This window comes from Podarcis cretensis (genome assembly GCF_951804945.1).
Source record: "Podarcis cretensis genome assembly, chromosome: 15".
NCBI lineage: Eukaryota > Metazoa > Chordata > Lepidosauria > Squamata > Lacertidae > Podarcis > Podarcis cretensis.
This window is the reverse complement of record NC_137185.1, coordinates 14,133,462-14,149,178: the sequence shown is the minus strand read 5'-3', so window position 1 is coordinate 14,149,178 and position 15,717 is coordinate 14,133,462. Positions and strand designations below refer to the sequence as shown.

The window sequence follows — 15,717 nt, the reverse complement described above, 5'->3', positions numbered from 1 at the left end:
ATCTGACAAAGCATTTAACGCACAAGTTTCTAGCCCTCAAGGCTGCAAAAATATGCATTAAAATGTGTTGGCAGCATTTCCATAAGTATTAGAAACTAGAAGGAGCTGGGACAGAATGTGATTTTCAGTGTTTGAAGGAACAGAAGGGTTTTCATTTTGCTTATTTACTTCTTACTTTGCTGATTTATTAGATGTAGATTTTTATCAGACCAACTAAACCAGTCATTCCCAAAATTTGGAGGGCCACTGCTGCCTTGGTTACATAAACCTGCCTTCCCTGGCCCAAACCCTACCATGTTAAAAACATTATTCAGAATGGAGATTTGCACAGCCCACTAGGGAAGATGATAAACACAATAAAATTCAGAGCAGGGACAATTAATTGCATATTTATTCAAAATCCGATTAAAACTATTTAGTTTAATCCATTCAACAAAATAGATGAACTTGATCCAGGGATGCTGGCTTTTCAAAGTCTGATAGTCACTTGCACTTCCAGCCCCCCCCCCCCCCCCACCGTACACACCACCCTTGGGAGCCAGCACTGTCTGCTTTGGGAACCACTGAACTAAACCAACCATAAAACACAATGCCCCCCTCTCCTTGCAAAAAATAAACCACAGCATAATAATAAAAACAAGATGCATTGACTAAAGACTGAATACCTGCCTAAGCAGGAAGCTTTTTGACATATGGCAAAATACCCTGGTGGGGGGAGGAGAAGGAAACTGAGCCCCATCTAGCTCTGCGACCTTCTCAAAAGTTAGCATAAACCAAAGGCAGTGCACGTTCCTGAATAAAAGATGCAAACGCAAAATTATGCACAAAAAAAAGTTTCCCCAATCTGCATAACTGACACACGGTCACAGAACTCCTTCTCCTGGTGCAGAATTTTAATGATTTTTAGGAGAACTGCCACTCTGGATTAGACTCTGGATTAGACTCCAGTTCCTTCTAAGCCTGTCTGGCTGCTGTTTCCCAGGGGACCCCACCCCATCTCCTCCAAGAGGAGCTCCATTAGAGCGGATGAGCTTCCCTGAAGGATGGCTCGCTCTCTGCTGCTGATCTTGCCTTCTCTACAGCCAGCCAGAGAGAGCTTTGGGGATGCTCTCGGATGCTTGGTCAACAGCCCCTGGGAAAAGACTGGCCCGCTGTGTTTTGGATTGCACTTTTCCACTTTGTTTTTAACCGTGTGCCTTTCTTATTGTGCTCGTGAGAGGAAGGGCAGGGCAGGGGAAATAAAATATTAACAGCAAGAAGACCGTGTCTCCTACAAGTATCTCCCAGAATCCTCTGCTAGAGCACATACAGTCCCTTGGCAAAACAATGGAGGAGGAAAGGGCTCCTGGCACTACAGAGTTCGAAAGCCTGGGCGACCTTGGGCCACTCACTGCCTCTCAGCCTGGCCTACCTCAAAGGACTGCTGTGGAGATTACGTGAGGAGGGGGAGAACCATGTACACCACACCTTGGACTCCTTGGAGAAAAAAGTGGTGCTATTAATGCAATATATATATATATATATATATAATTATGCCACAGCACCCTTGTCTCTGAGAACAGCACTGAATATGCTAGTACTGGGGTTGGGCCAGAAAGCAGATCTCAGAGTGATTTGCTGTAGATCTGCGGTAGATTCTGACTCCCCGTTGTTTAAAAATAGCAACAACAACAAGGCTCTGCCCCTCCACCCCCCCCTGCTTTCTAAATTATGCAGTTGAAATGAATAAAGCTTGAGGGGGGAACCAAGAGCCCAGTTGGGGTGTTGAAAACAAACCCTTTACTGAGCATGCACTCAAGTAAGGCACCCTGTTCCTTAAATCCGAGGGTATGTTACACCGCTGCCACCTCCAGCATTTTGTACCTGGCTGTGATTGGAGGATCTTGGGGTTCTAGTAAAAACCAAACGCAACACACCGAAGTAGAACCTTCAAGGCTGAAGTTTGCACAGCTACAAAGAAGGCAAGATGTATGAGCTGTGTTTCCCTCCTCCTCCTCCTCTCTAAGAAGATCTCGTCCAAAGGTTAGATGCATGACATGGCATCCTCATGCTCCATCTTCCGCATCTTTTGCTCAGCTGCAGGGTCCAGCCAGGACCCTCATGGTGTCTTCCCTTAGGCCAGAGGAACCAAGTGCCCCACACCCTACCTTGCCAACAGTGCAGAAGGTCATGAGGAACGGGAGATGTGTCTGTCCTCAGGTCAGAAGGCTGGCTCTCTGAGGACACATTCACATGATACTTTTATAGCACTCTGATGCCACTTTAATCAGTTATGGGAAGTGGAGTCTGTTCAGGGGGCTGGGAGTTGCTAGGAGATCCCTGCTGCCCTCCCAGAGCTCCCTGGGAAGAGGGATTGTTAAGCCACTCTAGGAACTGTAGCTCTGTGGTGGGAAAAGGAGCGTCCCAACAACTCTCAGCACCCTGAACCAACTACAACTCCCAGGATTCTTTGGGGGAAGCCATGACTTCTTAAAAGTGGTAACGCAGTACTCTAAAAGTATAGTGTGAAACAGCCTTTGGCAGCTCAGGTCCCAGCAAGACAGAAAATTATATTCTTTTCAGAACCAGGGAATCTGTGGCCCTCCAGATGCATTGGGACTCTGGCTCCTCTTGGCCCCAGTGAACATGGCCAACAAGCAGGAGATGATGGGAGTTCAAGTCCAGCAACATCCTGAGGATTCCCCATTTATTCAAGTTCATACAAGCGACAGTTCCCAGAATTCTCTGAGGGGAAGCCAGGACTGTTTGGAGCCGTATTATAGCACTTTAAATGAATGGCGTGAAGCTGCCCTAAGAGATTTTTGTTCCAGAAAACAGGGGCCCTTGTTGGAGCAAGTTGCTCAGGAGGAGCTCTCCGTGGTGCTGAGGGAGCTGACCTGCCTTTACCCTGTGGGCTCCTGCACGAGACCAGAATAGGACACTGCAGCTCCACCTGCCCCAACCAAGCAAGGTCCCAGCAACATCTGGGAGGGCCACAGGTTCCCCAAGACCACTGTGATATTTAGTTCCACTCTAAGCAGCTGTCCACCCTGGATACTGCTCCCCCACCACAAATGGAGGGCGGGGATAGAAAGAGGTGGCAGCTTTGTTCTTGCTGAAATGGGGAAATCTGAAATGGGGCAAAGAAGATCCCTGTGGCTCCCACTTTCTGTGGCGGCTGCCTGGACCTCTTCCCCGTCCCCTGCTTCCTGCTGCTTAGCACAAAGGGAAGCAGGTAGCAGTCTGGATTTTTTAGTTATGCAGCTAGCCTAGAGACTGAGAGCTTGGGGACTCCAGGGACAAAGCAACTTGACCTCCAGCAAAATAAAGTTCAAAAGTGTTCTGCTCACCAGACTATCCAGCCCTCCTCCAAGAAGATCCACAGCCCCCATCTGCATGGAAGACACCTGGGGCACGTTCACTGGTGGGCCGAGGTCAAGGTTCAAGAGGTCACCCAGGAGGTCGCCTTGGGAGGGGATCACCTGAGGCTGCTCCAGGTTGGTGGTGGTCGTGGTCCCCATCGGGCTGTCGCCTGCATCAGTGCTGCACAGGAAAAGGGGTGAAGGGAGGTATTAGTTTAGTGCCTTTTTAGAAAAGGATGACATGGGGCGTAGGAACTTCTGCTGCAAGATGTCTAAATTAGCTTTGCAATGCCTCATTAGCCTTGCAGGGGGAACACAGGGGAAAGGTAAGAACTGCAACATCCCAGCTTATTTTTATTCACTTGCTTATTACCATAGGTAAAGGGACCCCCGACCATTAGGTCCAGTAGTGTCCGACTCTGGGGTTGTGGTGCTCATCTTGCTTTATTGGCCGAGGGAATCGGCGTACAGCTTCTGGGTCATGTGGCCAGCATGACTAAGCCACTTCTGGAGAACCAGAGCAGCGCACGAAAAAGCCGTTTACCTTCCCGCCGGAGCGGTACCTATTTATCTACTTGCACTTTGACGTGCTTTCGAACTGCTAGGTTGGCAGGAGCAGGGACTGAGAAATGGGAGCTCACCCCGTCGCGGGGATTCAAACCACCAACCTTCTGATCGGCAAGTCCTAGGCTCTGTGGTTTAACCCACAGCGCCACATCTGGCCTGAATATAAGCCACACTTTTTTTTCTAAACTCCAACTGTGAAAAGTTGAAGTGCAGCTTCACAACCCTACAAAAACTGGCTTTTACGGGACTTCCGGTGAGGCAAGATGGCGGGCGCCATGGCAGCGCGTAGCTCCTAGGACCACCAACACCACCATAAGACACAATTTTAAGGGAGTGGCTATATTTCTATATTTGGGTATTGTCTTCTTTTCTCCCCCCCCCTTGAATTTTAAAGGTGCAGCTTATTTGCGGGTGTGGCTTATATTCGGGCCAATACAGTATATAGAAGCAAATCCTGCCCAGGAACTCACTAGGACGATGGCAAACAACTGCTACACACGGGGCGTGGGGTGTGTGTGCTGGACTCAGGTTTTACTTCACATAGGATGAATGTGGCTGTGAGGGATCTTGGCGATTGCATTCCGACTGCCTGAGCCCTTAGGAGAGCTTCTGCCGGTCCATGTAAGATAAGCGAGACAGAGCACTGGCCTGGCTCTGCACAAAGCAGCTCCCCAAATCCCTACCTTCCGTGGTGGATGGGCAAGTGTTTGCGGTGAATCCCGTGGCTGCCTTCCACGAAGGCGTTGGGCGGCTTGTGGTACACGGAGGCCAGAGAACCGATGTGGCAGATGAGCTCGTCCAGCAGAGTGGGCTCAATCAGGTCGGTCTCTTCCGAGATCAGGGGCTTCTCAGACAAGACCACCTCCTTGGCGGTGACGGGGTCCGTGGAAAGGAGGCGCCAGTAGATGTAGCCGCGATCACGCAGGTCCGGGTTGTCGGAATCCTAACACAAGAGCACAGTACACCTTTATTCACATGGCACCAGCCTCATGACAAATTTTAGCTTATAGATATCTGTCCTTTTCCACTCCTGACTGATATCACCCCTCTTCTCCCTGATAAACTAGCTTTCTACTTCTGGTTTTTGTTTTGTTTTGTTTTACATGGAGTGGTACAGTCCACCTACCATCTTAGGACTCCACCACAATCTCCTGCATGCATAGAGCTTCTCCCTTGCCTCTCAGCTCTGAGCAGCTCCTGGATTTCACTATATGGATGTTTTAAGTGTTTTCGTTCTGATTTAAAGTTTAGATTTGATTACTATTCTCGGGAAAGTGAGGTTGGTGGGGTTTTTCTTTCATTCATTCTTTTTACATATTTGTGCTAACAAGATTTTGCTCAGAACATTTGATGCTCGTACGTTTTTGACATGGCTGAAACAGTAGAATCCAGCCAAACTGAATGTTTCTTCCCATATGCAGACACATATTCAAATGTGGTTGTGGAAACCCAGGGCCAACCACAGACAGAGGAAGGACAATGAAAAATGAACAGAATATTTTAGCTGCAGTTCATTCGTTTTCAGCTTTGGATTCTTGCTATAAAAAAGCACAGCTACACACCCATAACCTAGGTTTAAGGTGCCATTTTAGTTCCCAGCTTTCGTAACTCAGTTTCTAACACTGGGCAGGAGGACGCAAGGAGTGTGCAACACCACCTATTTCCTGGAAGGACTGCACTTAATTTTTTTTTTTAAAAAAAACCTCTGGGTGTGGGAATCAGACAGAACATTACTATGAGGGCATGACTAATTTAGGTCTACCATTTTAAAGAGGTCTACTCAGAGTAGAAAATAGTTGTCTACAGCCCTACGTTCCTATTTAAATCAGCCCTTCCTTCAGAACTAGAATCATAGAACTGTAGAGTTGGAAGGGACCATGATGGTCACCTAGTCCAACCCCCTGCAGTACAGGGATCTCTTTGCCCAATGAGGGGCTCGAACCCACAACCCTGAAATTAAGAGCCTCATGGTCTACTGGCTGAGCAATCCCACTTATGAGGAACAGAATCTTACTTTACTCCTAGAAGGGCCACAGCTCAGTGGCAAAATGGTAATGATTGGCTGGGCACCCAGTTACCAAAATCAAAGACTTGTGGAGTTGGAAGGTACCCCCCCCCAAGAGTCATTCTAGCCCAACCCCTGCTAAAGAATCCCTGACAGATGCCCTCAACCTCTGTTTAAAAGCAGAGGGAGAGAAATGAAGTATTTCTCTACTTCCCAATGAATCAGCAGGAACAATAACACATCCAAGGAGTCTTGTTTTGATTTGGTTTTACTTTCCCACCACCACCACGGATCGGAATCCAAGTCCCGAGACACATCAAGAAGCCAACACCGATCCAAGGATGCTATTAAAACACTGCGTGACTCAGCTGAGTGGGCTTTGTAACACCGGGCGTTTGCTGAGTGGTGCAAGCGATCTATAAACTCTTGGCAAGAAAGCCCTGAGTCTGGAAGGAATGGGAAGTGATCTCAAACAAAAACCTGCTGTGCAGACTCAACACACCAAAATCCAAAGGCAGGAGGCCCTGTGCCCACAAAACACAGGAAAACATACGCAACCAGGTGTGAGTTTCGTAGGCCCTTAGATGCATCACCATGGACAAAAATCCCAGCCACTGTTTGGCCTCTTTGCACCTGAGCCTTCCTCAATAACCCTGCAGTTCTTTGTTCTTCCCGTGTAGGAAATGGAGTCCCACACATGCCCAACTGAGAGGCTTACCTGCGTTGCCAGGCTCAACACCTGTTGGACCAGCTCCTGAGTCTCGGACGGCTTCTTCAGAAACAGTTTGACGATGGCAGTCAGCAAGGTGAGCTGCACCTGTAGCAAAGAAGGATAATGCAATTAAGAGGCAGCCCACTGATTTGCTTCAGGGGGCAAAAAATGGCTATATGGATCCAGAAGGAGCCCCTTCCTCTCCCCACCTCCCAGGGTGCACCCAAGAGGCTTGGACTGCTCCCTTTTTCAGCAAACATTCTGCTTGCTTTTCCCCCACCCTAACCCGTATTGCCCTAATCCTCACTATCCTCCTTCCAACTCCGTATCTCCCCAGGTCAGAGCCGGAAAACTCCCCTGCCCGCTTCTCCTGCTCCCTACCATTTCTAGGTCTGTTCCTTACAGCCCACAACCTCCTGGGGGAGAAGGAATGAGACTGGCAGGCTGAGCTCTGAACAGGAAAGTGGCTATTAAGAGGCGAGGACCCCCAGCAATATTTTGCCATTTTTTGCAATTCTTTTTATAAATAAGGATCTGCAACTAATGGGTAAGAGAGCATAAATAACTTATCACCCCAAAAATTAAATTAAATGTTCCTTCCTTTTTCTGGTAAGTCCTTTGATATCAACAGTAGCTCACAGCATCACTGCCAAACTTTCCAAAGTAAGAGCAAATAAGTGAAGAGGAGAAACTGAGTCCCTGTTTAGTACCTGTTGGACATTTTTGCATGTTTGGAATCAGCCATTTATCCCAATCTTAGCTGCAGAGGGCTTGTAAATAAGTCTAATGGCATGAGTTGAAATTACTTGCAAAATGAATGTATTTTCTATACAAGCAAAGGCTTTAAAGGCATCTAAAGCCAAGGTACCTAATTCAGATTAATTTTACCTGGAATAATGAATAGCATTCAGTAACTCTCTGGTGAGGTCTGCTACGAACCTTTGCATCAGAAAAATGAACTGGTCTGGGTCAATGTAATGTGCTATAAATATCTAGAGGCTATTTGCTAGAACTGTAGTTTTTTTTAAAAGTGTGATCTACACGAAGCAATGTGACTGGCCTATGGGAATCAAGCTGCTAAATATATTTGCCTGGTTTTTAGGAATGAGTATTACTTTAGGAATGAGTATGGGACGCAGGTGGCGCTGTGGGTTAAAGCCTCAGCGCCTAGGACTTGCCGATCGAAAGGTCGGCGGTTCGAATCCCTGTGGCGGGGTGCGCTCCCGCTGCTCGGTCCCAGCGCCTGCCAACCTAGCAGTTCGAAAGCACCTCCGGGTGCAAGTAGATAAATAGGGACCGCTTACCAGCGGGAAGGTAAACGGCGTTTCCGTGTGCGGCTCTGGCTCGCCAGAGCAGCGATGTCACGCTGGCCACGTGACCCGGAAGTGTCTCCGGACAGCGCTGGCCCCTGGCCTCTTAAGTGAGATGGGCGCACAACCCCAGAGTCTGTCAAGACTGGCCCGTACGGGCAGGGGTACCTTTACCTTTACCTTTATTACTTTAGATTGCCTCCAGGTTTCTGGGATCTGTCCTGAGGCAAAAACATTCTTAAATATATCCAGTATGTGTGGAATAAGATTTTCTGAAAAGTGCTTTCAATAATGCACACAGAACTCATCTGGTCCTGTAGATATACGGCTCAATAATTCCTAAATAGTGTCTTGAGTTATTTCCCATCAACCTAGTTGATCTAAAAATAATTTTTGACCTGGAGTAATTATCCCAAACTCATTAGTTGTTAAATATGGCTCTAGAGAGCCTTCAGGTGGGTGCTGGTTAGAGTAAATTCCTTTTTTAAACATGGAAATGTGGGCAAGTCTTTGGGCTGCACCCAGTTACTAAAATGCAAGGGCCCCGTTTGCTCCTTTGAAGCAGCATTTGGAGAGGGGACACAGTTCAGTGGCAGATGCCTTGCATGCAGAAGGTCCCATTTTCAATCCCCTATGGCATCACCAGGGAGGGCTGGGAAAGATACCCTGTCTGAAACCCTGGAGAGCCGCTGCCAGTCAGTGTAGACAACGCCGAGTTAGATGGACCAAGGGTCTGATTCGTTCTAAGGCAGCTTAAAGGAGGGTCCACAGCTCAGTCCTAGAGTGCCTAACCCGCATACAGAACATCTTAGGTTCAATTCTCAGCTTCTCCATGTAAGGCTGGGAATGTATTCCACCTGAAGCCCTGGAAACATCCTAACAGCCTGCTGGATCAAAGGATCACCTAGTCCAGCATCTGTTCTGAAACATACCGTTGGGAAGCCTCAGAACCAGAGCCCTCTCCCCTTCTGCAACTGGAATTTAGAGACACTGGTGCCTCCGACGGTGGAGGAAGAGCAAAGCCACTGTGGCCAGCAGGCAGCTGATGCCAAACAGTGCAGAGGCATCAGAGAGCTAGAGGGACAAATGGTCTGTTTCATTCTAACACAGTTTCCTTTCCCCCCCCAAAAAAAGGATACCATAGGACTGGAGAGGGAAATATTACCTGGGTGCTTTCATCATGGAAGCCCTCCAGAAAGCTCTCCAGGAGCTCGTCCGCATTGTCAATCCTCTCCGCATATTCGCCCACGATCCAAATCATGGCCGCACGGGCATCCGGCTCGTCCAGAGAGTCCAGGTTCTCGCACAAGGTGGCAATGATGCTCTCGTATCTGGTTCACCAAGGCAAAGTTAAGCGCTTTGCTTTCACTACGATTGCCAACTACTGTAGCATCCTAAATTTTCGATTCTCTGGCTCAACATTTTCAAGCTCCTAGTCCTCAAATTTAAGAACTCTCGTTCTTGCCTCTTCTCTGCTACCTGCTGTCAGCTGTCCCCATCCCTCCATTTGGGAGGAATCTTCAACCACCAGCATAGCTTAAAATATGGGAGTGAACCCCAGCTCAAGTGAACATGTGTAGGATGCAAGATTTCCATCCACTAAGAAACGGGCCTTTTCTGAGATCCCAGCCACTCGCCCCCTCCTCAGAAGGTCTGCTTGGACCCCCACTTGTCTCCTTTTTAAAGCAGGTAAGAATGTGGTGGTGGTGGGGGGGGTTATCCTGATCAAACTCTGAAAACAAGGACTGAACCTCACTGCTGCTGTCAAACCACTAAGAGTTGTTTTCAGCATCCAGAAGTTGTACTTAAGGTCTTTAAAAACTTGTAAATCACCTAGAAAATAACATAATTCAAAAGGAGGGTAAAAACTGAGTAAAGAAAAACGGAACACTTAACCATGGCTCAATTTAAACCAGGTGTCTGAAATCAGCTTTAAAGTCAACGGTAATAAGCAGTTGGGTTTGTTTCAAAAACAGAAGAGGGGAATTTCTGCCAGGAGAGGTGGAGAAGCCTAGAAGCCCCCCCACGCCTAAGCACAGCTAGGACATCAACGATGGCATCAGCTGCCCCAGGGCTTTTTGCTGCAGTGGTGTAGACTGTAGGGAGCCATGCTTACTTATTGGGGTACTTGCGGAAGATGTCCCGGATCACCACAATGGCTTCCTGGACGACATAGTTGACCTTGGTCTGGATGAGGTCCAGGAGGGTGCTGACGCAGCGCTCAGCCGATTGCTGAGAAGAGGGACAGGACAGAGAAGAAGGTCAGGGTCTAGCAGAGGCCAGGCCCCAGTGCAAATGCTGGCCAGGATCCAACCCACAACTCTGCAGCTCACCCACCGCCTGGTATTATAGAAATCAGAACGGGATTCTCCACAGGGGAGAGGTCATAGTTCAGTGGCAGAGCACGTGCTCTGCATGCAGAAGGTCCCCATTATACACCAAAGCAGAAACGGGGGGGGGGGGGGTCAGTTCACTTGCCTCCACCTTGATAGCGCAGCGTCCAATGGCCCGCACTGCTTTGCGGACGAAATCAACATCCACCTCTGTGGCGTACTCCTTGAGCTCCGCCAAAACCTGTTGGAATCAGACAACGATGATGTAGTAATGATAAAAAGGTAAAGGTAAAGGGACCCCTGACCTTTCGGTCCAGTCGTGACCGGCTCTGGGGTTGCAGTGCTCATCTCGCTTTATTGGTCGAGGGAGCTGGCGTACAGCTTCCAGGTCATGTGGCCAGCATGACTTAAGCCACTTCTGGCAAACTAGCGCAACACACGGAAACGCCGTTTATCTTCCTGCCAGAGTGCTATCTACTCGCACTTTGACGTGCTTTCAAACTGCTAGGTTGGCAGGAGCAGGGACCGAACAACGGGAGCTCACCCCGTCGCGGGGATTCGAACCCCCGACCTTCTGATCGGCAAGTCCTAGGCTCTGTGGTTTAACCCACAGCGCCACCCGCGTCCCTGTAGTAATGATAATGATCACTTAACAATAAGTAAGATTTATAGTTTAACCCTCTCCCCTGCTTTGACTCAATCAAGGGAACTTCCATCTTCCTTCTATTTTTTAAAAAAGTCACTGGCTCGGAACTTTGGCCTTTCAAATTTCAGCAGCACCCTGTGCGAGCACAAACTTCAGCTGCCCGCCACCTCTTGCCTTCCGTTCTGCTCAATTCACTACATCATAGTTGTGATCCTCTGTGGCGTCCCCTAGGCTTGGCGCCCAGTGCGGTGGAACCAGTCACGCTGCCCTAAATCAGCCTCTGGCTTTTATGAAGACTCTGCTCAGGCTACTTCCTTGGGATGGGCAGCTTTGCCGATACCTCATTCTAAGCCCACCCTGTCAGAGGATGCAGCCCTGCCGCCATCCTCTGACTCAGAGGAGGAGTCCCCTGCAGTGCCTCTGCCTCCCTGGCCTTGCAGAAGCCAAAGGCTGCGGAAGACAGGCCAGCTCCATCAGGACTCCGCTCCCTCGTTTGTCACCTGGGGGCACCCAGACTGCCTCAGACTCCAAAAGACAGAAGGTTCACTCCATCAGCTTTGCTGAAAGCCCAGCTCCATCAGGCATCTCTTACGCTGAACTGTGCCACCCGCTCATTATAAGAACAACCTTTTAAGAATTGGTGCCCAGTGTTGATTTTTCGTCTTCTTCCCTCCCTGTCCCTTTTCCTTGTGTGCTGTGTTGTTTTACGTTGCAAGCCTGTAGTTCCTGGCGAGGTTAGTGGAGAAGCAATCTTGTAATGATATTAATTGCAGATTGCAGCTTCCCATGTTTGTTATTCTGTAGAACACACACACACACACACACACACACACACACACACTCAGACACCCCAAGTCAGGTGTCCCCTGGCCCCCCAGAGCTGACCTGAGCAATGTTGGCCTGCGATGCCAGGCGGATCATGATGTCCAGTTTCTCCAGCTTGACATAGATGGGGTCGTTGTACTTCACAAAGAACACCTTGATCTCCTGCTTCAGGATTTCAGGTCTGAGGAAGGGAATGCATGCACAATTTATTATTGTTGTTATTAACTTATCACCAGCCCTTCACCTCAAGGCCCCAGGGTGGGTTAGGCAAAGGACCCCTGGATGGTTAATTCCAGCCAAAGGCGACTATGGGGTGTGGTGTTCATCTCACTTTTCAGGCCAAGGGAGCCGGCATTTGTCCGCAGACAGCTTTCTGGGTCATGTGGCCAGCATGACTAAACTGCTTCTGGCATAACTGGACAACTGACAAGTGTCAGAGCGCACAGAAACGCCTTCCCACTGCAGCGGTACCTATTTATCTACTTGCACTGGCATGCTTTCAAACTGCTAGGTTGGCAGGAGCTGGGGCAAAGCAACGGGAGCTCACCCCGCTGTGGGGATTTGAACCGCCAACCTTCCAATCGGCAAGCCCGAGGCTCAGCGCCACCCACGTCCCTATCCCAGAATGGGTTACAACTGTTTAAAACACAACATTTTACATGTGAACTGTATAGCTATTGTATGGAAATTAACAAGGGGACAATGAAAATGGATTCTTTGTGCACTAATGCTGGCTAAGAGACTGATACTAATGAATTGAAAGAATAAAGATATTGTCAAGGCTGCCTCTAGGTCCCAGCTCACAGAGGACCAACGCTAGGCTGTCGTTATGTACAAAAGTCTTTATTGAAGATTAGTTTCCATTTCCAAGCCGTAGCGCGCAGCTCTACGTCTTAAAGCCTAGACCGGCGAAGTCCCGTCTGAGTCTCCGCCCCTTCCACACCAGTTTAAGACTCTTGCCTTGCTCCACCTCTTCCTAAGTTCCTTTCTCCTCTGGGCCCTCCTGCCCGCTAGGGTTTCATCCTTTCTGGACTCTTCTGACGCTGACCCCCCGATTCTTCCCCCTCCTTCCGGCGGGCTTTAGGACCTGGTTCCCTATCCGGGCTACCTGCTGTGCCGCTCGCCTGTACATTTGAACTTGGCGCGCGCGCCCAGCCGGCAACCTTCCTCTTGACCGTTCCCTCGCTCTCCGATGGGGGCGTGGCAAACCCTGCCTCATCTTCTCTCGCTGGTGGTGAATACGTTGGCCCTGATACCTGGGACTCCTCCCCCCCACTACGCTCTGGTGGGGAAGCTGGTCCTGATTTCCAACTGCTGCTCTGGGAGTCCCCGCTGGCCCCTTGCTTCTGGGGTGTCCCCCTTGGGTCCCCCCTTGCCCTGGCCATAGGCGCCCCCTTCTGTGAATCTTCCGATTCGCTGGAGAGGCTCATGGAATCTCTCGGGCTGCTGTCATCTTCTCCTACGCTGCCCTCGGATTGCTCCCCCTCGCTCTCCATCTCCTCCCCTCCCTGCGCTCCCGCTGAGTCCCTGACAGATATGATACCCTTTAATCAATGGACTGACAATATGACAACACCTGCAACTTATGAACGGACTGCTTACAGATGTAGACTTTGTTTGGATCAACATGACAACATTTGAAATGAGCTTATACAGAATGCAGAAGGCTATTAACAACCACATACCTAATAGGGTAATAACACTTTAGCAATCTATATAAGAATGTCGGGTAGTATATTACATTGCATTTTTGTATATATATTTTTCTCTTTCTTTTTCCTCCCCCCTTCCCCCTTTTTTCCTTTGTGATTGAATTTTTTTCAATAAAAATAATAACATTTAAATAATACATTTAAAACAACTTACAATCACAAAAACAGGGTGGCTCCTAAAAATACACATCTCACACACAGCGGGTGCCTTAAACAGGGATGACGTCAGGCTGTGTGAACAGCCGCCCCCACCCGCTTAGCGACTCCTCGTAAAGAGGCAAAGCCACTGCCAAAAGCTGGGATGCGTGCATGTCTCTGTCACCAAGAGGGAGCCACTCCATCAGGCTTTATTTGAGAGAGGAAAGATAAATGATTTAAATCCCCACTCGGACTTGAAGCTCACTGGGTGTGACTTGGAGGGGCAGGGTATCAGTCACTGCTTCTCAGCCTAGCCTCATAGGGTTGTCGTGAGGAGAGGAAAAAAGAACCATGGATCTACCTAGAGCTCCTTGGGGAATAAGGTGGGCTAGAAATGCAATCGCCGTATTTTTTGCTCTGTAAGGCGCACCAGACCATAAGGCGCACCTAGTTTTGGGAGGAGGAAAACAAGAAAAAAAATTATGAATCCCAGAAGCCAGAACAGCAAGAGGGATCTGGCTTCTGGGATAGCCTCTGGCTGTTCTGGCTTCTGGGATAGCCGCGCCAAGCCTCTTCAGGGCAGCGGGATGAAGGCTTCCCCGGCCCGAAGAGGCTGTGCATCGCTAAGGCAGAAGCCAGGAGAGGCGCTTTGCTGAAGGGGCGCTGCGCAAAGAGAGAGAACTGCGCAGCGCCCCTTCAGCCAAGCGGGAGGAGGAATGGAAGGAGCCCCTTCCGTTCCTCCTCCGGCTTCGCAGGAGAGGCGCTGTGCAGAGAGGGAGAACTGCGCAGCACCATTCGCTCCATAAGACGCACTCACATTTCCCCTTACTTTTTAGGAGGAAAAAAAGTGTGTATTATGGAGCGAAAAATACGGTAACTGACTGGCCACAAAGAAGGGAGGCAGCCGTCCAGGTGAAAGAGTTTCCCCAAGCTGCCCCTCTAACCTTTTCTGCACGATCAGGTTGATGTTCCTCAGGGCGACATACTGGACCTCGGGCTCCCCGGACAGCAGGGTGACCAGCGGCGGCGCCAGCTTCTTCAGCAGCATGTTGTAGTAGTCAGAATCCTTGGGGAGGAGCTCCAGGAACTTCATCAGCACCTTGACGGCCGACAGCACCACCGCGGAGTTGGCATGAGAGAGGCGGGGAGTGACTCGCTCGCAGATGCTGTCGGGGGGAGACAGGAAGGGGGCCGAGATTCAGAATGCACCCGGAAAACGCTGGGAGTAACTCAACATAGTGCTAAGTTAAGTTCCTGAAGGGTGTACAAGTTGGGCTAGCGGGACGGCAAGAGGAGAGGCAGGAATTCAGCAAGGTTCTTGCACCGGGTTGCACCAACTGCCCTGACATTTCCTGTTGCACAGCCAGCCTCCTCTAGCCCTTTAACTAGCAGCTGCCTTAATGCACACCAACAGTTGCATTTCGAAGCCTGCGAGTTTGGCAAACCAAGTTGATGGACAATGCCTAAAGGGCAAAATTGACTCGGAAGCTCAGGAATCAAGAAGACAGGAAATTTTAAAAAGAAGGGGAAATGTTCATAATGTCTATACAAAATCGTTGTAAGCTGGTCGAAACACTAGCAGGGTTTTAAATACACTTGTAACAAGAATGTATAGATAACCTAGGAAGATGGAAAAAATGGAGAAGTATTGATATGCAGTTGAAAACAGAATCTAAAGGACCCATGGAAAGGATGGGGGGGGGAGTCAGGAAATTCAGAGTAATCTTGATATTTGGATTTGTTTTATGTTGTATTATATTTTTGAAAATCAGTAAAAAAGATTGTAAAAAAGAAACCTGTAAGTTTACAGAGCTACAAGGGTTTCACATCCCATTATTATTTACAGCAAATACCACCAACAAAAATGTGAAATTGATGTAGACAGGTCAATTTTTACGGTGATTTGAAATCCGAACTTGAACCCGCTTAATATGTTGGCAGCCTTATTTGCTGAGGATCCCTCTCCTTTCTTTTAAATTAATTATCTTATTTTTATTTTGCTTTTCTTCTTTTGAAAGGCAAGCCATATGAAGTGAGAGACTGCATTTCAGCTGCTGACATCCTCCATGACTATTTCCATGCTTTCCCCAGTGTCTGTTACAAGAATCCTGCAGCAAGGAGCTCCACA

The 15,717-nt window shown here is 48.9% G+C and overlaps 1 protein-coding gene across 2 annotated transcripts in view; it reads right to left on the bottom strand.

Moving 5' to 3' along the window:
• The window catches only part of AP2B1 (adaptor related protein complex 2 subunit beta 1), a 63,604-nt gene that overhangs the window by 31,798 nt on the left and 16,089 nt on the right, over window positions 1–15,717 (bottom strand). For both annotated transcript variants that reach the window (XM_079955510.1, XM_079955509.1), the window contains exons 7-14: window positions 14,534–14,755; window positions 11,800–11,920; window positions 10,414–10,509; window positions 10,052–10,167; window positions 9,101–9,266; window positions 6,632–6,730; window positions 4,592–4,851; window positions 3,330–3,522 (exon numbers count right to left, since the gene is read on the bottom strand). In XM_079955510.1, coding sequence (XP_079811636.1) covers window positions 3,330–3,522; window positions 4,592–4,851; window positions 6,632–6,730; window positions 9,101–9,266; window positions 10,052–10,167; window positions 10,414–10,509; window positions 11,800–11,920; window positions 14,534–14,755 — 1,273 coding nt within the window. The remainder of the gene's footprint in view (window positions 1–3,329; window positions 3,523–4,591; window positions 4,852–6,631; window positions 6,731–9,100; window positions 9,267–10,051; window positions 10,168–10,413; window positions 10,510–11,799; window positions 11,921–14,533; window positions 14,756–15,717) is intronic.